The 23,913-nt window shown below is 40.8% G+C and overlaps 1 protein-coding gene across 1 annotated transcript in view; it reads right to left on the bottom strand.

Moving 5' to 3' along the window:
• The window catches only part of LOC137149148 (uncharacterized), a 41,216-nt gene extending 17,528 nt beyond the window's left edge, over positions 1 to 23,688 (bottom strand). Inside the window, exons 1-9 of the mRNA XM_067542522.1 lie at positions 23,294 to 23,688; positions 19,010 to 19,129; positions 17,752 to 17,871; positions 16,733 to 16,852; positions 11,760 to 11,879; positions 10,089 to 10,171; positions 5,418 to 5,543; positions 4,250 to 4,295; positions 1,501 to 1,634 (exon numbers count right to left, since the gene is read on the bottom strand). Coding sequence (XP_067398623.1) covers positions 1,501 to 1,634; positions 4,250 to 4,295; positions 5,418 to 5,543; positions 10,089 to 10,171; positions 11,760 to 11,879; positions 16,733 to 16,852; positions 17,752 to 17,871; positions 19,010 to 19,129; positions 23,294 to 23,519 — 1,095 coding nt within the window. The 5' untranslated portion in view covers positions 23,520 to 23,688. The remainder of the gene's footprint in view (positions 1 to 1,500; positions 1,635 to 4,249; positions 4,296 to 5,417; positions 5,544 to 10,088; positions 10,172 to 11,759; positions 11,880 to 16,732; positions 16,853 to 17,751; positions 17,872 to 19,009; positions 19,130 to 23,293) is intronic.
• Positions 23,689 to 23,913: the final 225 nt, after the last annotated feature.

Genomic DNA, 23,913 nt, shown 5'->3' with positions numbered 1-23,913 from the left:
CTTTGAAAGGCATTATGCCTACAGCCACTTCTGCTTGTGCAGTGCATCATCTCTCCTTTCCCAGCACACCATTGAGTTGTAGGAGGCATAATTTTGCCCATACTGTGCTGTATGTGCAAGATCAATTGATGTACAAAGCACCAGGTCTGCAGTTCCCAGTGGGAGTTTCAAGCCAGCATGAGTTTCTTTCAATAATTGGCCACTAAAAGCCCCTAAAACAAGCCTTGGCTAGTCAGATTATCTTATCACTACGGTATAAAGCTACATCATGATAGGCTTTCTCTTTTTTGCTTGACATCCTTAAACTCTAACTGCCTTAAGAGGTTGTTAGCTTAAAAATTCTATTTTAAAATTTCCTTACTCATATTACTAATGACACAATCAACTATTGTTATGGAAATTATTTTAGAGATGTTGCCTTTCACCATCTTATACTTCGTTAATTTTGCATTTTTTTTCTGCATGGACAAAGAAAATACAGTGGTCAGTGTTTTGTTTGGTTTGTTTTTATAGTCTATTTCTAATCAGTTTTGCTTTCAGCTTCTCAGGCATTAGCAATTACATTTCACTGTTTGTGATGCTGCTTACCTAGCCAAATCCTAACTAACGGTTTGTCCACAAAGGGACAATTAAAGCACAATTAAACCCTGGTGTGGATGCTTTCATTCAGAAGTAGCCGGCAGCCAGGGCTGGGAGATGAGACTGGGAGTCAAGGCGGGAGCCAAAGTTGGTGGGCGGGGCTGAAGCAGAGCTCAAGGCAGAGCGGGGTGGGTTGGTGCTCTCTCCCTGAACCCCCATAGGGGCTGGCCTGGGCCCTGCTAAGCCCCCTCTCCACCAAACATTCCTCTGTGCCCCTTTAGGGGTTTAGTTTGCTTCTTCAAATCTTAGTGCTTCTTCAAAGGAGATTAGTTCATTTGAACTTTTCTGAGTGTCCCTGTATGGACAAACCCTAAGAAATCACTATGCCAAGCCCTGTAGATAAGAAGTAGCTTCCTTTCTCTGACCCCATGGTTTCTGTCTCTCAGCACACCATTCTTGTGTCCTGCCACTCATCCTCCTTCCTGGAAAACCCCTTAGCCCTAAGTCACTAGCCCTGAAACACATGGAATGTAGTCATCAGTAGCGCGTGGGCTGATTCTAGTGGCCTTTTGTTTATGCAGCTGCTCTACAACACAAAGGATTAAAACTCAATGTCCGCTGGATCTTGTTTACCTGCTAGTCTCCATCCCAACAGAACAGTGCTCAATTCACACAATCCCCTGATATTAAATGACTGTCCAGGTGCAATTGCAGTAGATAACCCTTCACCCTTGATCCCTTGGCCCTTTCTGTTTTTCTTTGGAGATTTGCACATAGAGTATTTATATCACTAATTCATGATAGGCAATTCATTAACATCATTGCCATAATATTACTTAGTAAGGAGCATTAAAAGTTTTATCTCAGGCAGTGGCAAGAACTAGTCTCTCAGGCCTGCTATTCAGAAACTATCATCCCCACCTGGTTGGCTGGGTGCTCGGATAATATCCGGAGGAGTGCGATAGAAGCTTCTTGAACGTCTGAATTTCTAGCTGCAAGGAGAGAGAGAAGCTTGGGCAGGATGTCCATAGCAACGATGCCAGCCTGAATGTTCACTGTTTGGAAGAATGACAAAGCAGCTCAGAGTATGGTAAAATGTTGTTAGAAGGTTCATGGCACAATTATGGTGCTGTCTTCATGAAAGTTAGACTGACTTACGGCTGAATGGTGAATATATATTAGCCTCTCCAAACACAGCCAAATTGTGCTTTGCCAGATTATAAAAATGGTGCTTTTTCTGTTCTGTCTCCCTCTACCAACACTGTGTCCAGACAAGTAATATGTATGGACCCAGATTTGAATATAGCTTTGAAAGCACTTTGGCCTTGTCTGCACTGGCCAACGAAACCATGTTTGAAATGAGTTTAGCTGGAATGAGTTAAAGCTCATGAGGACTGTGTGTGGAGAGGTGGAGCCTAAGACAATTTTCCCATTGCCTTTGCGCTACCTGCCACTGCTGGAGTTGTACAAAGGGATGGAGTGAAACAAGGTTCTGATCCTTGATTCTTTGAAAGAACACTTCACATTTTCTGATTCCCATTTTGTGATTTTAAATCAACAGACTGTCTGTTTGAAGACTCTGGACAAGGACAGGCCTGGTTTCTGTCCCAAAGCATCCAGAATGGTATTTCTTTTCCTCCTTTGAACGGAAGCCAAGAAACTGCTCCAATTCGGTCTTCAGTCTGGTAAATAACTGAAGAATGTCTCGTCCCAAGAGAGAAAATAATTTGGGTGGTGTGGTCATGTGACTTTAAACAAATTGACACAGAAGGGAAAGGGCTTATTTTTATATCACAAATAAACCCACATGGCTTGGCAGCCCTGGAGTAACAAACTTGAAGGCAGGAGGGAGAAAAATGAGTAGATCAGGGAGGAGAGCACTTAAAATTAGTTCCCAACCAACTGAACTAAATAGCATAGTACTAAATAATAAGTACTAATGAAATACCCATTCTAGATGTACAGTACAGTGGAGATGCATAAGCAACTACTCATGAGAATTACCCTAAAATATTGTAAAACTAAATTAAAATGACCCGTTTATGATTTAGAAATCTAATGTGGCAGAATGAAGATTGTCATAGGGCATGACTGGTGTAGGAACACTAATTGCACTGGGGATGTTTGAGTGAGGAATGGGAACAGGCAGCATTTCAAAAGGAGGAGGGCGGATGGAAACAGTTGTGATCTACTAAGATACATGTACAACTGAGCGTATACCTCTGCACTATCACAGACCAATGCTTATTTTTAGACAGCTAGTTACAGTGATTAACTGTTGCAGAGAAAGTTATAATTAAAATGTACACTTACACAGTGGCTTTCATCCTGAAGGCTACAAAACTCTTCATAAACTATACATAGTGTGAATGCCATCAAAGAAATACAGCTGCTTTCCTGTCATAGATTCCCAGCTATTCTTTAAGGTGAAGGACTAATGGAAATTGTCACTGCATCCTTCATTGGCTAACAATCTTGTGGCCTTCTGCCACACAAACAAAAGCAACATGTAAATGTTACAGGATTCAGAGGTAAAACTCCCGTTAACCCTGGTAAGGAAAGTTCTGTTCTGTTTAGGGTTTTAAACCTCATTTATCATCACTGGTATCTGTTCTGTACTAGTACTTTTCTGGCGGTGTGGGTGTCTTCCAAACAGCCAGCAGGTGGAGTCAGAGCCTCTACTGAAGCCTTAAAAGAGAGTGATACTTTTGGACAAGTACAAGCAGAGCAAAAGGCTCCCATGAGATCTTAGTAGGTTCTTTCTGTATGTGAAGAAGCCCAGCTAGGCTTTCTAGACCAACAGGCTTGCTCTGGAGCACATGGCTGTGCAGCAGGGCGTGAGGCTCCCTGTATTGTAAAAACATGTAACTAGGGTTTGAATGGCAAATGCATAGGGCTAAATTATGCTTCGTGAGAGCAAATCCATGCTCAGGAGAAGGAGGCGGTGGCACATGACCCAAGCAGAAGTCTCGGTACATTCTGTCTCAGGGGACGGCAATCAAGGGGTGTGACTGCAGCTCAGGTAGATTCATCTGAGCTAGCTTGAAGCTAGCACTGGTACCTGAGAAGTGAAGCCACAGCAGGCTGTCCTTCAGCAAGGGCTAGCCCGATCAGTAATTACCCAGAGTTCCAGGTAGGCTTGTATAGCCTGGGCTGACATGCACTGCCTTGGCTCCACTGCTCCGGGACCCAGGTCTGTCTACTCCAGCTGCAATCACAGGGTGTGACTGCAGTCTACACATGTCCTTATTTAGGCTCAGTGCTTTGGAGATGTTGGTGGGAGCATAGCTAGCAGTGGGACTTACTACACTTAAAAAGTCAAAGGTGATAATCTGTTGCTAGTATACAGGAAGAGCTGGGCCATCTCTCTCTCCATCTCCTGGCTAGATATTTTCTCTCTGGGCCTGTGAGCACGGAAGTCAGGGTAAGCTAGCACAACCCCCTCCTCCCCCAGCATTCACACACATTATAGGTTTCCCCTACACAGGTGTGCTGGAGATGCAGTGGGACTCCCTTTGTCCTTTATTGCACCCAGGTGGGGCAGCCTTAATTGGGTTCCTAACCAGCAGGAAATCCCCCAACCTGCTGTCCTCTCCCAGAGAGAGGAAGAAGGAGGAGAAAGGAGGGAGAGAGGAAGAAAAAGAGGTTTTTTCCCAAACACATTACTCACCACTTGTAGCCAAGTTCCTCAGACAAACACATGCCTGGCTTGAAACCTGGTTGTGCCAACAAAAAATACAAAATAAAACAAACAAACAAACAAAAAAGTGAGCTCTCCAGTAACTGATTTTGTTGGCTAAAATAAACCTGTGAACACAGTCTACCAAGTTTTATTCTAGGGTATCATTTCCAAAACCTGTTGCAGAAGGCCAGTACATACAGGTGTGAATAACACCAGCTTAATTTTCAACCACACAGTCCTGTTAATCAGTACTAATTACTGTAGAGCTGGTTAGAGATATCCAGTGGATTTCAGCATGCTGCCCCGAATCTAACAGTACAGTCTCAGTGTTGATTTACCTCAGGAACAGCAAATGAAATGTACAGATCTGAAGGCACTGAATTTGTTTGCTTTGCTTTTTCTCTGCATTCCCCTGAAATAAATCAATATTCTGCTGGTCTAAGAAAATAAGACGTTTCCAAGTAATCATCAGCAACATCTAAAACTGCAGTAGCTGGACTGGGATAGTGATGTCAAAGGTGAGATGAGATACAAGGCAAAGCTAGTCTCAAGGACGAGGCTGACTTGGGGTTATTGTCTTATGTCCCTTATAGGCTTCTGCTAATTTTCAGTGCCCTGAGGATTTATTTTAAAAATCTTGAGAAGCATCACTCCAGAAACACCCTGGGGATCCAAAGTGGCAGAGGCTTGGCTTCCTCTCACAGCAGTCCTAGTGGGGTAGCCGGGAAGGGGTGCTCACTAGGATCTGTGATAGCTATAACTCTTATAATGAGCAAAACCAAATCTCTGAATGTGAACACCCCTGATGTTTGGGAACAAATGGCTCCAGATCTGAACTCGGCAGCTCAGGCCCATCTTTGTTTCTACAGCAGTTTCCATCTTCAGAGCAAAGTGCAATCAATAATTATAACTTTGTCAGAAACGTGCTGTAATTTCCACATCTAGGAAGATGCCTCAGTTGCATGCTATGGGATCTCTACAGCAGTATAGTGCAGTTTGGGAGCCTCCCTTAAATTTGCCTGGGGCTCCCTCATTATCTAGTTTCATCATAGTTTCTTCACACTGAGTGTAACAGATATTAAGAAACATGAGGAAAATGATCAGCAAATCTGCTGTACAATAACACACCTTCCTCCCCCACCTTTTTTTACTTTACCTTGTCCACAGATGAAGACAGGAGAGAAATGAGTGTCCGCAGAAGGAATCTGTCACCAACTCGCAACATAGCTTCATGGTGCTGAGAATTGGCTGCCACATTGCTTAGAGCAGTACAACTATAATACTGAAGAGAACAGAGGAGGGGGTGGAGAGAAGATGTCACTGTGACAGTGTTTGTTCAATAGAGTGAAAATAAATAGGAGAAATGCTTAGATTTGTATTTGACAAAAGTGTGTACTTTTCAACTTCAAGGTGCTTTACAAAAATTGACTAAACCCCAGAACATCTTTCTGCTGTTAAGTAGATATTAACACTCACATCTTGCAGACTGGGGAAACGGAGAGAAGCTGAGACAGAGATTAAGTGACATGTCCAAAGCCACAGGAGAAGTTGGTGGCAATGCTGGGATAAGAATGCAAAAGCTCCTGGCTTCTAATTCCATGTGCAGAACACATGTCTCTCTCTGTTTTTAAGAAACGAAGTATACAGAAAGTGAGCTGAATGTCCTTTTGGGCATGTATTGTGGAGAGCATTCATAAGACAAAAATTCCCCTTTCTATTCTATTACAGCTCACTCTCAGTGGGCCACCTTTTTTTTCTGGCCGCACCCCTGGACTGATGTCGAGCCTAGTTAATAGAGAGCTCTAAACCGGGCAATAAAGGTTCAAAATATAATCCAGGTGTGAACAAGAACTATTTTGTCAGAACCCACAGATACTGTCTCAGAATGGTCCCTCTTCAACTGACAAATCCCAACATTCAGGACGTCATTTCTGCAAAAATGGTAGTTCAGGCATGACAAGGTGACTTCCTAGTGCTCTTGCTGTGAAAAGATGCATGCAGGCAACAGCATGACCAAAAAAAAGCAGTATGCAGACACTGACAGCATGGCATCGCCACAGAGCTATGAAACATATTTACATCTCTCCCCTCAGCCAGTGGTATGTGACCAGAGCTGCTCACGCCATAGGCAGAATTCAAAGGAGAGCTAAGAGTGAAGGGAACCAAAGGTTACTTAGCCATTGGCCCAATAAAACTCTCTCAGTCCTGGGCTACATAGATGTGTGTCTAAGGGCATGTCTACACAGCAGCTGGGGGAGCGTTTCCCAGCCTGGACTGACAGGCGCACACAAGCTCTCCTTGAGCTAACGTGCTAAAATCAACCATGTGGCCTGGCAGCATGAACTACGGCTAGTTTGTTTGTTTCCTGCCAGACATAATGGTACATATTTATATAGCATCCACCATACAAGACCCTCAACTGTCCTTGCAAACAGAGCTAGGAACAGAGCTGAAACCACCTAACTCAGTTCTGTGCTTTAACATGTACGCTGTGCTTCCTTGCCAAAACATTTATCTGAGGCTGAAGACATTCATTAGCAATTACTTATGTGAGAAGTTTGAGTGGCTAGCAGTAGCTCTGTTTGTAGAAAAAAAGAACAGGGATGAAGATGGTGGAAGAGGCAGATCTCGGAACTTTGTTGCAACATATACTAGGGCGAGGCGGGCTTCTATGAGACTGTATTTGGCAGGCATCAGGAAAATTCCAGGACTCATGCCTTCTACATTCAATAGAACTCTTCATGGGGTGAGGTTATATCAGCCTGCACTCCTCTTTGAGGAGGCTAACTTGTTTTGTTTCATTAGCTTTGAATGACTGTGTTGATCTGTCAAGAGAGATCACTAGGCTCACAGCTATGAGAAAAGCATTTGCTCCCTGCCAAAGGCATTAATGCCATTATTGAAGGCACTCATCTTGCACTGACTGACTAGACAGGTACAGCCACATTCAGCAAAGAAAAAAATAACCACATTCAAGCCAAATTATGCAGTATGCTCTACTGTCCCAAAGTGAATTTATCACAGAGACGCTCCCTGAAGGCATGGCAAAAATATTTTGGCTGTCATGAATGTCAATGGACCAGATTAATCTCTGGTGTAATCTGAACATACTCTATGGTGTTGCAGACAGGATAAATGTCTGTATAATATAAAAAGGGGGGAGGGGGCAGAGAATAATATAAAAAGATGTCTGTATAATATAAAAAGGGGGGAGGGGGCAGAGAAATTCTCTCCCAGAAGAAATAAATGCATGTGGGCAGACTTTGTGGAACGGAGCAACCCTCTTATGTTTTTCCTTTTTCTTGAGTGGTTGTTTGTTTCCACTTCTTGATCAGGAAAAAATAATGTTTGACTCTTAAAAGGGCTTTGTCTTGTTCAAATGCCTCCCTGAGCATAAGTAATGTTAAGGGCAGTGATACTGCCTAGGGGGATGCGGAAGGTCAGTCTCACCGAATCCACCCTTTGATGCTCCAAAACAGACTCTCAATACATGACTTTGGGAAGGTGGGGTATTAGTGCTCAGACTGTATTTCCCAAAAATTGGGCCCAATTATGTGGTCAAGGGTTTGAACTGACATTCATGATTGGAAGACAGAAGCTTGTGGCAGGCATTTGGCCACATTGACTGCCTCCCTTCTGTTCAAGCCTCTTAATGTTGAGAATGCATGGCCAAAAGCCATCATGTACTTGACTGGCAAATGAGGAGTACAGCATCAGTTATGAGCAAAATCCTGTCAAGGAATACCCCAGCTGGCATCCCTTTCTCCAAGAGGGCTTCCATAGGCTAGCAAATTAAACCAAGTGCTCTCATCTGCCCTGTTAAATTTTTATTTTTAGCACTAGTAGGAGCCAATTTGATAGAATTACTAATACGTGGATGAAGGACGCATGCCAGAGGTGTAGGATGTTTGGATTTTAGTAAGATATTGAAAGAATGGCTCATGAAATCTTAATTCAAATTGGCTTGTGGTCTGAAAACTAGGTGCAGGACCTTAAATGCACATCCTGTACACACCAGGAAATTGCACCACTGCTCCAAACATAATTCTGAAATGGTATTGAAAACAATGTTGTTGGGGCTATTCTGGCCCTTAAACTGTTTTCATTTCATGTCCAAGGGGACACAGTACAAAAGAAAATTGTCTGTGATAGTTCCGATTCCTAATGTAGGCGTAGATAATGATAACCATCCGTCTGTCTAAATTAGGTATTTGTAATGTGCCCAGCTGTGTGCTATCTCAATGCCTAATGTCCCAAGCATGTACATATATTGCTAGGAGCGGGTAACCAGTGTCTAGTATTAGTGAGGTATTGCAGGAACTGGGGTTGGGTTAATGCTTAGTCAATATCTTTTTTTAAGTATCTGGAAGAAGGAATAAGAGACACATTCATGACACATGTAGATGCCAAGCAGAACAAAGAACTAATAAAATGGGTCCTGACTATGGGCAGTACAAATGTGGCTTGAAGCTACCCCACATCCTTTCCTACGTCGAGCATAGATCAGCCAGAAGGGAGTATGCAAAATTTGGCTAAGAGGTCACTACAGAGGATGGTGTATAACCATTTGCAGATATTGAAAGGGTTTAATTACCAAGGCTTATTTAGTGAGATACGTGAAAGTATAATTTGGAGTAATGGGATAAAATAGAGAGAGGGAAAGTTTAAGATGCATACCAGGAAAAACCTGATGTTGAATGTTTGTGGAAAGTAGTTGTAGAGGTCCCATAACTTGGGATCTCTAGAACAAGACTGCATGAAGTACTAAAAAATATATGTAAAAGACCATCCCGAGTTGGCCAGAAGACAGACTGGATGACATAACAGATCCTATCCATCTTTAACGTCCATGATTCTGGTTGTTGGCTTTCTCCAAGTTATTTTAATGCAAAGGAACTTCATAGGTGTGCATAATCACGAGAAGCTCATATACAGCACCCATTGTGTGCAAGTATGTCAATCCCCATTGCGGGATATGTACCCCACACGCATAATCAATTAAAAAAATAATTTTTTGCAAATTGCACCTTCCAAAAATATTGGAAAACTTTAAAAGGCAAAATAAAAATGTGGAGATATAAATAAAGAGGGGCAGGCTTATTTGTAAGTGGTCTGATATATGTCCGATGTTTTCAAAGATATATCTGATACCTACAAAAAAACGGACAACCGATTGGCAGCTGGTGTTCTGATACCGCTGATTATCTTGTTAACCTGTACTGTCTCATTGTTTTTTTTTTGTGTTCTCCCTATCTGTTGTACCAGCCTATTGTCTCCTGTGTTATACTTAGCTGATAAACTCTTTAAGTTTTTGCACAATGCCTACAAAATGTACTGGTCTTAAGTGCCACTGTAATATAATAATTCATAATAAAAATAATTAATGGTCTCCAACGCTAACATCTTCAAATGCAAAAGGATAACACCGGAAAGCATAAAATCTATGATTCTGCTCAGAGAGAAGAAAGGGACTTTCACAACAGGGGTGGGTGTGTGTGTGTGTGTGTGTGTGTGTGTGTGTGTTTGTTTTCATATCAGCTTTCTCTTATCACAGCTGGATCTATACTGCATGCCCAAAACAGTGTTTATACAACTATTCAGCATTTCACTATGACACCATCACTTATTGGTTCACTGAAGTTAAAAAAAAAAAAAAAAAGTCAAAAGCCCCGTGTGTCTCTTATTTCTCCTTCCTCTCCCCTACTCCCAAAACCCCAGATAATCCCCCAGTCCTTACATTGTATTTTGAATTCTACTTGTTATGCTTTCTCCAGGATTGTATAATTTGCTTTTATTATTTAAAAATTCTGACTTGTTTTAACTATACCTGTACTTCTGAGTCAGGAGACTCTAACAGCAGGGTGAGAATGGGGAGGGCTCCTTCCCTGCACAGGACTTGCTGGATCCGTTCTGAAAGGTGAAAAAGAGGGCTCATTTTAGTATGTGGAAGGGGGTAGAAGGGTCACCTGGGTAGATCACCCCTCCTCAGCATACAGTCAAATGAATGCACCATAGCGAAGGTTTTCTGAGAAAACGGGACTGTTGGGCAATGCTGAGTGATTTAGGTTCATCCAGAATTGCAATGAGAGAAACTTGCAATTAACACTCCAAATAAGACAAAATCTGTGCAAGAGCTAGAGGATCACTTGTGCAGAACAGCCATAATGACCTGAAACCACCTGAGCAGGCTTTTCTTCATTATTCTCTTTTTTAAGTTAAAAGATTGACAGGGCTAGGCATGCCAAGCAAAGATCAGATCAATGGTAAAAGCTGTTTCTGCCTATTTCATATAAAACAGCTTTTTTAAACAATAAACTGAAAATGTGCAATTGTAACAGTCAACTGGCAAAGATTTCATCCTCCCACCTAATGTAAAGGGGACAGGTCAGTCACAGCTGATGCATGGGATTCACCTCTCTGACATAATGTTTTTCCATTGCTTTTGTTTCAGAATTAATGGACAATAATATTGCCCTTTAGCGGAGAGAGACATATCATGCTCCCACTGAAGTTCATGGGAATAATCCCATGAAACAGAATCAGGCCCATAATGTTTATCCTTATGTATACCCTGCAACACCAAGTTTGGGATATAAGATACACATTAAAATCTATACCATAGTTCACCATTGTTAAGTAATTTTCCATTTTAAGAGATTACCCCAAAGTATCTGTAAGTGTACTGAGTACAATTCTCCAGTGGCGTACCATGGGTCTCCAGCGCTCAGGGGCAATACTTTCTTTTGTGCACCCCCCTTGTCAGCGGCAGTGGCAACAGTGTCCTGTGGGGGGAGAGGGAGCGGGTGTCTGTGGGCCCATTTCCTGCTCTCTCCCACTTCTCCACCCCGTGCTGGGGACGGCTGGGAGCAGGAGTGACAGGCCGCCAGGTGGCAGGGTAGGGAGGGCATGATGGGCTCTGCTCTCTGTAGCTTCCTTGTTGCACCCAGCAGGGAGGCGGAGGAGCCAGGAGAATGCTTGCTCCCCCCCCCGCAGCGAGAGCCCTTGGCCTCTGGCAGGCCTAAGCTGGGGTCAGCATGGCTGCTGGGTCCTGGCTGCCTGCGACAGCGGGGGGGTGGATTCTCCTCCAAGGACCTGGACGATGACCTCCCACAGGCTGGGGGGCATGGCCCGCCCCGCCCCTTGGTACACCACTGCAATTCTTCTTTACTAGAGTGGTCACATCTTTAAGCCACTGATTTTTGTCAGGTTCCTGAGTGTCCCTTAATAGCTTGCACTCTAATTCAACTGTGTTGAAAATGAAGCCCTTGCTGATTGCAAACTATTAATATGTGGGTCTGTATTAGCTCCCATAGGCCAAGCTTTTTGAACTTAGAAAATCAGCCAAGGTCATCATCATAAATGCTATTTACCAAGAAAATGACATACATTACTAGGATTCCAAAGTTATCCCATCTTATCCCTCATAAAATTAGGCAGTTTCTAGGTGCAGGGCAGTTGCTATTAGCAATTTGTAGTTAAATCATTAACCTGAAAGTACCTGATTGTGTGAGGTTAAGAATAGCTCCAACTGCATTTTGTTGGACTCTAGGATCATAGGAGTTCGCAAGTGCCAGTAAGGGTATAACTCCTGCTGAGCTGATGGCCTCTCGGTTGGACTCTGGGGAAAAACATACCGTGAGGGAGAAATAGGAAGAGTGTCCTTTCAGTATGGCTTCATGTTATTCTAATAAGCCCTCAAAAGGAAATCTAAAACTAGCTTTATTTGGTATCTTTGAATTTTTACTATATGTCAAAGCCCCTTTTGTATCCTCTGTGTTAATCTGATGTGCTCAAAAGGAGAGACGCAAACTGCAGACATTTTAATTTGGTGATTTTTTAATTTAATAATGGTAATTGATTTGCTGATTAATCATACGGTCTATGATTTAATGATTGTGAATATCTGAAACACAAACTCCTAGACTATTGAAGGCAAAAGGTTAACCCCATATGTCATTTGGAAGATAAAAGTACCTCAAATGTATCTTAAAAACCTGATGTGCTCTAACAAGATATTAATGATCGCCTTGTAAGTATTATATTAGCAAACAAACCTTTATTTTGTTTGTAGGTAGGATTTAATTAATTTAACAGGATAAATACAGTGAGCCAAATTCTGTTTTTGGATTACTTGTGCCACCCCAATGATGTACAAGGGAGTGGCATGGGAGTTTGGGAACAGAATTTAGCCCAATCAGTGGAATTAAGTAAGGTGACCATTCTCTGAGTGGTGTTTCACTGTACTTATATTTACCAGTCTGTAAAATAAGTACTTGACCTATCAGGAGAACCGTGAGGCTTTAAAAAAGGATTGTGCAATACATTGAGATCCTTGGATGAAAAGCACTATAAATGTGCAAGAGAGACAAAGTAAGTGAGGTAATATCTTTTATTGGATCAACTTCTGCTGGTGAAAGACACAAGCTTTTGAGCTTGACAATTAAGACTCTTCTTCAGGTGTGTGGAGCTCAAAGTTTTGTCTCTTTCACCAACAAAAGTTGGTCTAATAAAAGATATTACCTCACCCAGCTTGTCTCTCTCATATCCTGGGACCAACACAGCTACAACACTAAAAACGTGCAAGGCATTTATTATTAATTTATAAAAATTCTACTTTGATGGCTAGGTCTTATGGCATATTTAATCACTTCATATTCATACACTAAATATTTTGGGCTTTGTTCAATGTTTCCTCAACCCAAACTTGAGTGAAAATAGTAGCTCTCCTTTGCCATGATGCCTACAAAAAACTTGACAATAGTTATGCCACTGTTGTGCTGAGACCATTGCCTATCACACTGATCAATATTGTTCCATTGTTACTTGTACTCCCCCCATAAGTCTATATCCATCTGTTGTTTCTTGTCTTGTACTTAGATTGTATCCTCATTGAGATAGGGATCGTCTTTTTATTCTGTGTTTGTACAGCACCAAGCACATTGGTCCTTGTCCATGACTCGGACTACCTCAATATAAATGATAAGTAATAATAATAACCCATGGTGTAACTTGATTATAAAATCTGGCTGTCTAGAACTAGATAGCACACAGTGATTCCTCATGGAGGGAAGGGGCAAGAAAGTTAGGATAGAAGTTGTTCTTTGAATTGCTCTGGACTCAGCCTGCAAAAGAGTAGATATGAGTTTATTATTCTGTGTCTGGTGAATATTTTGCATATTAAAAACCTCTAGGGCCCACCAGCTTTATAAAGAATTTTCATGAATGGAAAAACACCTAGCTTATTGTGTCTACATAGAGGAAGTGAAACCATGTTACAGACCAGATTAAAAGTTTAAGGTGTGATTCATTCATTCATTCATTCATTATTGGCCTCACTCTCCTCCCAGCAAAGTTGGTGGGAGTTTCAAAGGGAGCAGAGAGAGGCCAATATTGAATGCTTTTGAAAATAGCACTCAATGTTTCTTTTGTTTCTCAGGATATTTTGTACAAGAACAAAACTAAGGCCAAATCTTGCACCCTTTACTCAGGGAAAATGCCCACTGAAGTCCATTGGAGTTTTGTTTCAGTAAGGTCTGCAGGATCTGGCTAGTTCAAAGAGTGGCTAATATGGGAAAGGAGGCTGAGGACTCTCTAGCATGAAATATGTAGTTCCTTAAAGGTGAGAATAGCTCTTCATGTCCCATTTCACCCAAAGGCTTAAGAGGCCAAAAATATTCTCATTATTTACACAGTACAGTCTGCATATATGCTATTCCTGCACCTCAATCAGGAGAAGCAAAATCCTTTCCTATACTTTTATCTGATGGCAAACAGTGAGGCATGATATATGCTCTAATTAGTTTGGCAAAAGAAAGATTTAAACAGATTAGGAATTTTGATACTACCTCCTCCTGATTCTTTCACACACTACTGTGCGAGCAGTGTCTATGAATGTGGGAAAGAAATTCATGTTTGGCCAAGGTAATTTTATGAAATCTTTTTCTCTTTTTTTCCTGTAAGAGAGGCTCCTTGGGACATTTTTCAAATCTAGATCCCTTGCTGGGAGGATTCCTTAGAAAGCAATGGCATTAACACTGTATCAGATTCACAATGCATTGTTAAATCTTTGTCTCTTTAAAGCTTTGTCTTTTTAAAACTTTCTGTTACATGATTTGTAAGGGCTTCAGATCCATGATGGCTCTGACTGAGTGTTCAATGTTCCTAGCCAGTGCTTGGACCCTTGATCACTCAGATTGTCTTAATCATCATTCAGACAGAAGATGAATAGCATGAGGAGATTAACCTAAAAGTCTCCCACTTGGCTGAGAATGATTGGTGTTTTATCTCTCATAATGGAAAGATAGAAAGATCATAGTAAATGCCTATGATATAATTACCCCCAGAACCAAGAAAGCCCTGTTTTCTTTTTCCATAGGGTCATTCACTAACTGACAAGTTCCTCCACTGAACTGATGCTGTGCAATTTTGGGTGAAGACTATAACTGTGAGCTTGCTGGATGCATTTTTATATAACTCATTCTCCTCGCTCTTCTCCTGTCCCCACTCCAGTGCTGGTATCACTCATCCATTGTGGCTGATCTCTAGCTAAGAGACAAATCTTATCACAAGAATGGATGGAGATATGCAACCCACTGAGAGAGAATTCATTTTTTATTCTAAACTCACAAGAGCTGCAGCTGAATAGATTGTTTTTATTCTGGACCACCTGTTTACCCAAGTAATTTCAGTCTCTTTATTGATGCCATTGCTCAGACCCCATTTAGTGTGCTTTTAGAAAGGGAATATGGATCCAGATGTTCCTTCACGCCGAAAGTCCCATCCTCCCTGCCGCCGAAAACGGTCAAACGGCGGCAGGGCTTCGGCGGAGGGCAACGATCCCTCCACGCAACCCCGCCAATTTACCGAGTTCTACTCGGGCCAGGTACAGTCAGGTGAAGCAGTACTTGACCTGACTGTACCTGACCCGAGTGGTACTCTGTAAAAAAAAAAGGTTGAGAACCGCTGCTTTACATGAATGTGACTGGGGTATCTCCCTTATCCCACTCCCAAAACAGTGTTGTATAGGAAATCTGCAATTCCCCTAACTCCACAAACACCTCACTTTTGAACTTATACCCAATTCTCTATTTCCGTAGTCTAAAGCCATACCTGACCTGAAATGCCATAGAAATTTGGGCCACATGGTAGAGAATTTTGGGCTTTGCAGTGAGGGTCCCAAATGAATGAATTCAAGGGGATGGGCTGATTTGCTTGAACCAGCCCCGGGTGCAGGACTGATTAGCAGAGCTAGCTGGAAATTTTTTGACAGAACAGTCTTTCGTCAAAAAATGCTGTTTTGCTGAAATCTAAACATTTCATGGAAACATTTCAATTTTGAAAATCTTATGAGACTTTTAAACACAGTGCCACAGTGTCAGTTAGCACCACCATTGTGGCGTGTTTTGTGAATTCCGCCATCTTGTATCATATAGGCCACTGAAGAACGAACAGATGTTAGCAACTTTCAAATACTACCAGCTAGAACTGAATACAAATCAGAATCCTTGAGGTAAAAACTATCCTATTGCCATCCCCCTGAGCAATCTAGTTCTCCACCTCTGCCATTTTTGAGATTCCTGGTTAGTAATCTTGTGCCATATTATGCTGTCACTTTTTTAGAACTACATTTTGGAATCAATGAAGATTTCCAGCTCAAAGGTTTAGTAGCTTCCAGGACTGATTACTCCAAGCCACTGACTGATAAGCTGGGGGGTTGGGGGGTTGGGAAAGAAACTGGAGCATCTGCAGAGGACTTCAGATGTGGCTTCAGAGGGCATTTATGTATCTTCGTCTTGTCACTCAGAAATCCTATGCTGACTTTGGAAAGAACTGACCATTTGTTCTCTTTCTTCTTAATGGATTTGCTTTCTGCTTATGTTTCTGGCTACACTTTAAAGCTGGTAAATGTTGGCTATCTCAACTTGCTTGAGTGTCATCTGCTGTCATATTTATAGACAGTTTCATTTTGCTTTGTTGCTTGGGAGCTTATTGCCAGTTGAGGGAGAGTGCATTACAGTTCTTAAACTTAGAATTCTCAGATTTAGAATTTAGTCATTTTTTAAAACGTTAAATTATTCCATTGAGGGTTGACTGTGCTTCCATGCTAATTTTATTTTTTGATTGTAGAGCACAGTAAGCGTCTTACATGAAGAGTGTTATTCAAAGGGAAATGACTACATGAGTTTCTCTCAGATAAACCCTTTAAGACATTGGATGTCTTTGAGCTAGAACTAGGTTATATTTTAGGTACTGAGTTCTTATACCAACCAAATCACTATAATATCTGAGTGCCTTCCAGATGTGCACTAACCTTGGAAGTCTAAAGGATTAACTTTATCATGGGTGAATATTGAAACTTCTGGATGCATCATGTGACTACTCTACTCACAAGTGGTTATTTCACATGCAGGTGTGACATACATATTGAATCTGTTCATTACAGCAAAAAAAGGGAAAAGATATTGTACTGACCTGAGACAGCCAAAATCATTATGCAGGAACAGGAGTTGCACTGGACAGTGGAGTCCCCTGACTCGAGCAGCTCCAGAACTGGCTCAAGTAAACCCATTTGGACAACTAGTTCTTTATTTACTATTCAGAGACAAATAAAACTGTGACTAACCCACACATCTTTTATAGGTGCAAAAATTAAACCTTCCCTTGGATTCCTTTGGAGTATGTAGCATAATTTAGGCAAACTGAATTTAGCATTGAAATAGATTGGAATTACACCAAAATGTACCTAGCTATGATTTGTTTTATTTGAGAGTTCATTTGATCAATTTTTTAAAGATTTCTTTATTATTATTTAACTATATATAAATCTGCCACTGTATTATTCTTCAAAGGGTCTTCAGATAAATGAAAAATTGTAAGAGATCCTTGTTATAGATTCTAGTTGAGCCTTGTAATTTTTATTATTCGTGTACAAATAGTGGCACTCCATAACTTACAGCAAGTCACTAAAGATAATGAGCTATATTCATTTTAGCTTAATGCTGGCTTCTGCTGGTGCAGGGTAGTGTGATGGAATGTCTATTCTGGCACGGCTTCCAGAGAAGGCAGCAACAGTACCACTGCCTGTCTCACCTTGCGGATGAAATTCCTGTCCTGCTAATCCAGGGAGCATAGTGAGCTTTACTGGTGTAGGGCAATGTCACCTATAATTCCCTGGTTTAGCCAGGATGAAGCTAGTCCAGTTTTATAAAGAAATAAGTGAACCTTTCAAAAAAATAAATCTCCCTCTTTCCCCCAAGGCAGATTGAGAATAAGATCCAGTTAGCTGTAACAGAAAAAAATAAGCATTATTTAAAAGTCAGAGTTTGATTCTAAAAATATATATTATGGCTGAAAAGATAGCTGCAGCAGTTTTCTCAATCACGTGGGATGAAAATCCAGTGCTAGTACAGTTACTCCCAACGTATATTGGGTCTTGGGGAACAGAGAAATCTGTTTCCACTAAGAGCAGAGATCTCTTGTTAATTACTCACTGTTTCCTTCCAGCAAAAAATTTACAAGGGACAAGGAAGACATGCGCTGAACCTCCATGTCACTGGACTGCAGTAAAGCATAATAGGATTCCAAATGCTCCTCAGGCAGCTGGGTGTTCACTGTAGAAATGAGAGGAAATGCTGAAGAAGTCTCTCCAACTTATACTGGTCTGTCATTTCTTCATGTACCTTCAGACTCAGGTGCTACCATAGTCAAGTATTGTGCATTTATGTTCCAGTGCCAATAAGGAGAGCAGGCCAAGTTGCTGACTAGCACTTTTACTAATCAGATATTTTAGAAATATTATTGGTCAAACATGGGGAAGGAGAGGAGAAACAGAAATTACTGTTAATACCAAGCTATCATATCAGATCCTAGAGTGGATGACTGCTTGCGCTTTTTGGCAGTACATTGTAAAGACATCAGGCCAAATTCTCTACTGCTGCAACTCCATTGGAATCAAGGGAGTTACAACAATGTATCCAATGGAAGAATTTGACCCATTTCTGTTGTACAAACCACTAAATACTCACCTTATAGAAAAAATATTCACCCATTGTTCTCCACCACTTTCCCTACTTCGTGTGTTAGCTCTCAGATAGTTTCCCTCCCCATATTTTTAAAGCACTACTCAAAATCCTGATCTCCTTTCATATCAAGCCTGACCATGCCGAGAAACCTCAATACTCAACTTCCAGCTGGAAGGCCTCTGCTGGACACCTGTGTGCTGACTCCTACTGCCTATTCATGGACCATCTCAAAAACTTCCGTGGAACTGCCATTGCAAATGCTTTGTTCCTGAATCTTCACTACCATCCGGCTTCTAGGTAGTTGTCCTCTCCTGGGGTTCTACAGTATAGCCCTAATAGGACACTTCCTCTGCTCTCTCTCATGATATCCTACACTGTGTAACTGATAGAGGGGTTCAGGGTACACACAATTCAAATGTAATGGGCATATCCTATAAAGGCTGTGCTGAAATTCTACAGAATTGTCATAGTTATGCAGGTGACATGATGTCTCTTGTAGCACCAGGATTATATGCTTATAATAAAACCATATGACACTGGTTCCACAAATGACTCTGCACATATGAGACTAAGACAGCATTTCCATTTTGCACTAATACATGATGCAGCAAAAGATTTAAAAAAAAAAATCTTAAATTGATTAAGTAGTTTAACAGTTTGGGAAAAACACTTTTTGTTTAGTTATAATTATGACAATCTTCAAATGCACCGCAAGGATCTTACTTACTGTGCTGACTCATATGCAAGTAATATAGAGCAGCAGACTGCTGTAAACCAGGGTTTTCAGAAAATGCTAAGGTCCTCAGAGCTTCCAGGGAGTCCTTTCCAAATGGTGACATTTCAAAACCTGTGGAACATACAATGACAGGACCAACTTACTTAAATCTGAAAAGGTTTAGTGTATGAGGAGCTCAAAATTCCCAGGAATTTAAACCAGCAGCAATCCTAAACACAAACATAAGGCCTGCCATATTGGAATGGATGATAGCCAGTCTCCTCTGGTATAACATCTCCAACAGTGGCTGGTAACAAATGCTCCAAAAGAAGGTTTGATAAACCCCATAGTGGATAACCTGGAATAATCCGTCCTAGAAGCTTCTTCCAAATCACAGGTAGTTAGTGGTTGGAAGCTAAAATAATTTATATCCCTTATACATTTTTTACCCTGTCTAATGTAAATGTGGATGTTCTTTTTATAAATCCTTTCTTGAATCATTCATACTAGGCCCCTAGTGAAATTATATCTTCTGGTAGTGAGTTCCAGATCTTAAATATGCATTGTATGAAAGTATTTCCTTTTCTTGATTTTAACGTTCATTTTCATTAAGTATCCTGTTAGTTTTATGAGAAAGGGGCAAATAGAATGAAGAACAATAGGACTTGCCTCACACTGAACTTTCACCTGCCATCAAATAGGATGGTTGCCCCTAAAAATAAAATTAGTGTTCTACAATTACCTCCTCAAATATTGCAATATCATAACTAATGCAACCTGCAGCGGTTTTGCACCACTCCTGCAAAATACTATAATACATTTTGATAAGGCTGGCATGGAAAGGAGGAGAATAGTAAAAGAAATGTCCACTAATAAAAACTGCTGAAAAGGAAATACATTTATAAAAAATGCATACTTAGTCTGTGGAAGCCACTGCCCCAAGATATAGTTTTAGCCAAGAGATTAGCACAATGAAATAAAGGATTAAGTATTACTATGGATAACAAGAACCAGCTAATTTAGGCAGAATAGAAGGGATATAAACTCTAAAGTTTCAGTGCATAAACCAACCACTTACTCACGTCATTAGAAGCTGTTGACACTTCAAGTATAACAAACTCCTACCTTCTGGATTAAGTAACTGGGCTTTAGACAAGCATTGATTGTTATTAATTAGCAACCATTATAAGAATGAAAGATTAACCAATATCTGTAGATAAAAAAAACATTAAATTCTACTGTTGGAAAGTTGAGTGGCTGAATCTCCTAATTATCTACGTATCTTTGGAGAGGAGGATGGGGAAGTGAAAACCAGTCCAAGCCGCCTTTGCCCATAATACAGATCTTGTTATGATGCTTGGACTAATGATAGAGTTTTGTAACTTCATTATCAAATGGGAAGTCCATACTCAGGCCCAAACTCTGCCCTCAGACACTGACTCATGGCTCTCAGTGAAGATTATGGGATTTGTAATAGAGCATGTGAGACAGACGTTTGGAATCATGAGCCTTTGCAGCTGCTGGCTCAAACAAAGGTGTTGCAGTAATCTTTGTTTGTGGTGTTAGTCCGTTGCTGAAGCAAAGATAGCATCTTTCAAAGAAGGGATTAATATTTACTACACCAAAAAGAACAAGGGGAGTATTATTATAGTGGAAGTCGTTAATGCAAATTTTATTATAAATCATTCTTTCTCTTTCAGCTATTTGAGCTGAAATATTCCATGCTTGGTCTCTTCCTAGAGATGATTGAGGATGAGACTCCAGTAGAAAATAACCCTGACAATAATAGCAATCTCTAACTTTATTTTGGAGAAAATGCATAAATCATCTGATGTACCCAATCGCTCTCAATTTTTTTTTATTCCTGTAAGAGTAGGTTGGGCTTTTGAAGGAAAGCAGCATCCCATCTGACTTTGTTATTCAAAATATACAGGACCTTATTCCTCTCTAATAGTTGGCTGAGGCCATTTATACTTTATGGAGCTGGTTGTACTCTCACTTATGCCAGTTTCACTCTGGCATAACACTACCTAAATGGATATTTGACTCTGTAACAGTGCAACGACTAGTCGGAAACAGCAAGCATTTTTAGAGTATTCAGTCACCATCATCATAAATGTATTTTCTATCACTTCCTTCACTAAATGCTTCAAACTTTCAACTATGCACCTTATGGGTTTATAACCCCCTGGGTCTAGTTCTCCATTGCCTTGAATGTTGAATAGTCATTTACACTTGGGCAATGTGTCACCTTTCTGACTTGGCAGCATTAGACATCTACTTTGCTGAGGTGTAAATGATTACATCAGGTGAAAGGCAGCAGAAAATCAGGCCCTTAATGTTGATTGTGTGGGTAATTTTTGAAGCATGCCCTAAAATATTTTAAAATCCCTGAACTCCTTTTAAGAATAGATTCAGATTCAGATTCCTGCATCGTGCTTTGGTCAGTTCTGGGCTTTGCTACAACTGTAATCACGTGAGGTTGATGTGTTGTAACATGGTTGTCTCTTGACCATCACAGTTAATTCATAGTGCTTATGGGAACATCACCATCTTACCTAGCTGGGCTAAAGACTTTGACATGTCTTAATAAACAGTTTTTCAATGTTTTCTGTCAGTCAGTCATTAGCATGCTCTGTAATGTTCCATTCTGCTGGAAAAACATACAAGGCTTTGTGAGTAAGCAGGAGTATGGCCAGTGGATCCACAAAGGGTTAAGATCCACCAGCTAAATTCCCAGTGTAGATTGGGCATAGTGGGCTGTGGACACTATTGCAACATAGATTGCAGCAGCTGCTGTTGGCTGGCTATACAAATAGCCTGCACTTTATCTCTCGTTTGGGGGTCAGGAGAGGACTTTTCATGTAAAGACTATATTTAAAGTTTTAGACAAAGAACTGGGATCACCCATACCAAATGAAGGAGACTTAGGGGGTTCTAACACTATTTTCCACATCTTGTCTGTGACAAAAGGAATGTCATGATAAATCTGAAGCAGCTTGGTTCTGCTAAAGAAGAGCAGTAATAGACATACTTTTATTAATGATTGAAAGGAAGCTGTACTTGCATCTGTCTCTTCTCTCTTTGTGTCCACATTGGCCAGGGGATTTTAAAAAGTGCAGTGAAATTTTGAAAGTGTGGACAGACATTTTAAGGCAATGCACTGCACAAAGAACCATCTCCACTGTTTATGTAGCTGCTATTGTCTATAAGTAACCCTTCGTTATTTCTGTATTAGATGCATTGTCTTCAAAATTTAAAAAGAGGTTGGGTCCTTTGGATCCTTGCCTTTTCCTCAACATTTATCTCCTACAGTAAAGTTTGGATGATTCCTGCATTTAGTAATGCTTGTCTTGGTATTGAGTATATATGCCTATTTTCTCAACAAAACGTCCTCCTCTTTTTATCCCACTCTATCAAGGTCAGTGGAAACTATGCTTTTGTGGGCTTGATCCCATGAGGTGCAGAGGCCCCTCAAGTCCCACTGAAAGTCGAGCCGCTTCAACACCACACACAAAGTATCCTCTCAGAATCAGGCTGCCTTTGAGTTGTTTCCTAGGGGCACAACAAGCTCAAAATAGACTCGGGGCAGAGGAATAGGAATGAGCATATTATGATAAAGGATAATTCTTATAATAATATTTTAGTGCACAAATCCAACCCTGTATGTAAAAACCAAGACCCTCACTGATATGACAACTGTATCTGGTAAATGAATAAATCAGATAAAGTATATGAGTACAAAGATTATGTGTAAACATATAAGAAAATTAATGTGAATCTAATAGAATACAGTGGATCTGTAAAATGAATATGTACTGAGTACCAAAGCAAAACACATTAGCACCCTCTAAAATCCTGTCACATACCTAGACTTAATTTGTAGTTGTGTGATTAAGGAGCTGGATGATTGTTTCCAGCACTGTAACTCCAGTAAATGGGAACGGGAGACAAGGCAAAGATTCAGATCCCTCCCACTAAGCAGATAAACTTTCGTCTTAAGTTCTAGAAGGCTCTTTACTATGAAACATGATTTTTGTGTACAAATCAGGTTATACATTTGCAGCTCTGGCACAATAAAAAGCTATTGATCATTTTGATGCAGCTCATTATTATGCCACTTAAGCCCTCAGTTTCCCAAATACAGCAGGAAAAGCACTGTAGCTGGATCCCTGTACCACAGCACTGAACTGCACAACCCCAAGTTGGAACAGCACAGTTTCATCAGTAGTCCATTGTCATTATGTAGAAAGAATCACCCCATCCCTTGCCATTCCCCAAACAACTCCCCCTCACCTGTTTCAACGTGATGCAGAAACTCTTGCACAGTCTCCTTTTCATGTGGCTGAAGGACAGGTTTATATAGCTGTCTGGCTTCAGAGCTGTTTCGTTTTAGGCAGGAGCATTCACTTATCAGAATCAAACACTCCTTAATGTTCTGTATCAGATGGGAGGACATCCTCTTCACAAGGGACACAAAGTCCAGAAGCAACTTCACACACTTTTCACACAGCTGGCTCATTTTTAGTTAATTTGTTCTGGTGCCAACACAAGGCAAGAGAGAAAAAGGGAGAGATATGGGAAGAGCAGCTTCTTCTCACCTTGACCACCTTTCCACTCCTGTGTTAGTGTTTGTTGCAGATCTTGATTTACCCAACACTCTCATAGTACTCTACAGCCACTGCAAAACTGCTAAGTTATTTCCTATGTGCAAACAAACTGCATGGCACAATAAAATGTAACTGCCAACTGTACGTTGTAGGTCTCCTTTGTGAGGTCTATAAAATGTTAGTATAAAGGGTTGGAACAGAGCCACATACAATCACTCTTTCTCTGCTTTGGTTGAAGAAAAATAAAGCGAGCACACAAAACTGTTCCATAAAGAACAAATTAAATTTATTGAACCAACCACCAAA

Source organism: Emydura macquarii, unplaced genomic scaffold (genome assembly GCF_026122565.2).
Source record: "Emydura macquarii macquarii isolate MOO-44397 ecotype Brisbane River unplaced genomic scaffold, CSIRO-AGI_Emac_v2 contig_705, whole genome shotgun sequence".
Lineage (NCBI taxonomy): Eukaryota > Metazoa > Chordata > Testudines > Chelidae > Emydura > Emydura macquarii.
The sequence above is the reverse complement of the archived record's forward strand: the minus strand, read 5'-3'. Positions and strand labels throughout refer to the sequence as shown.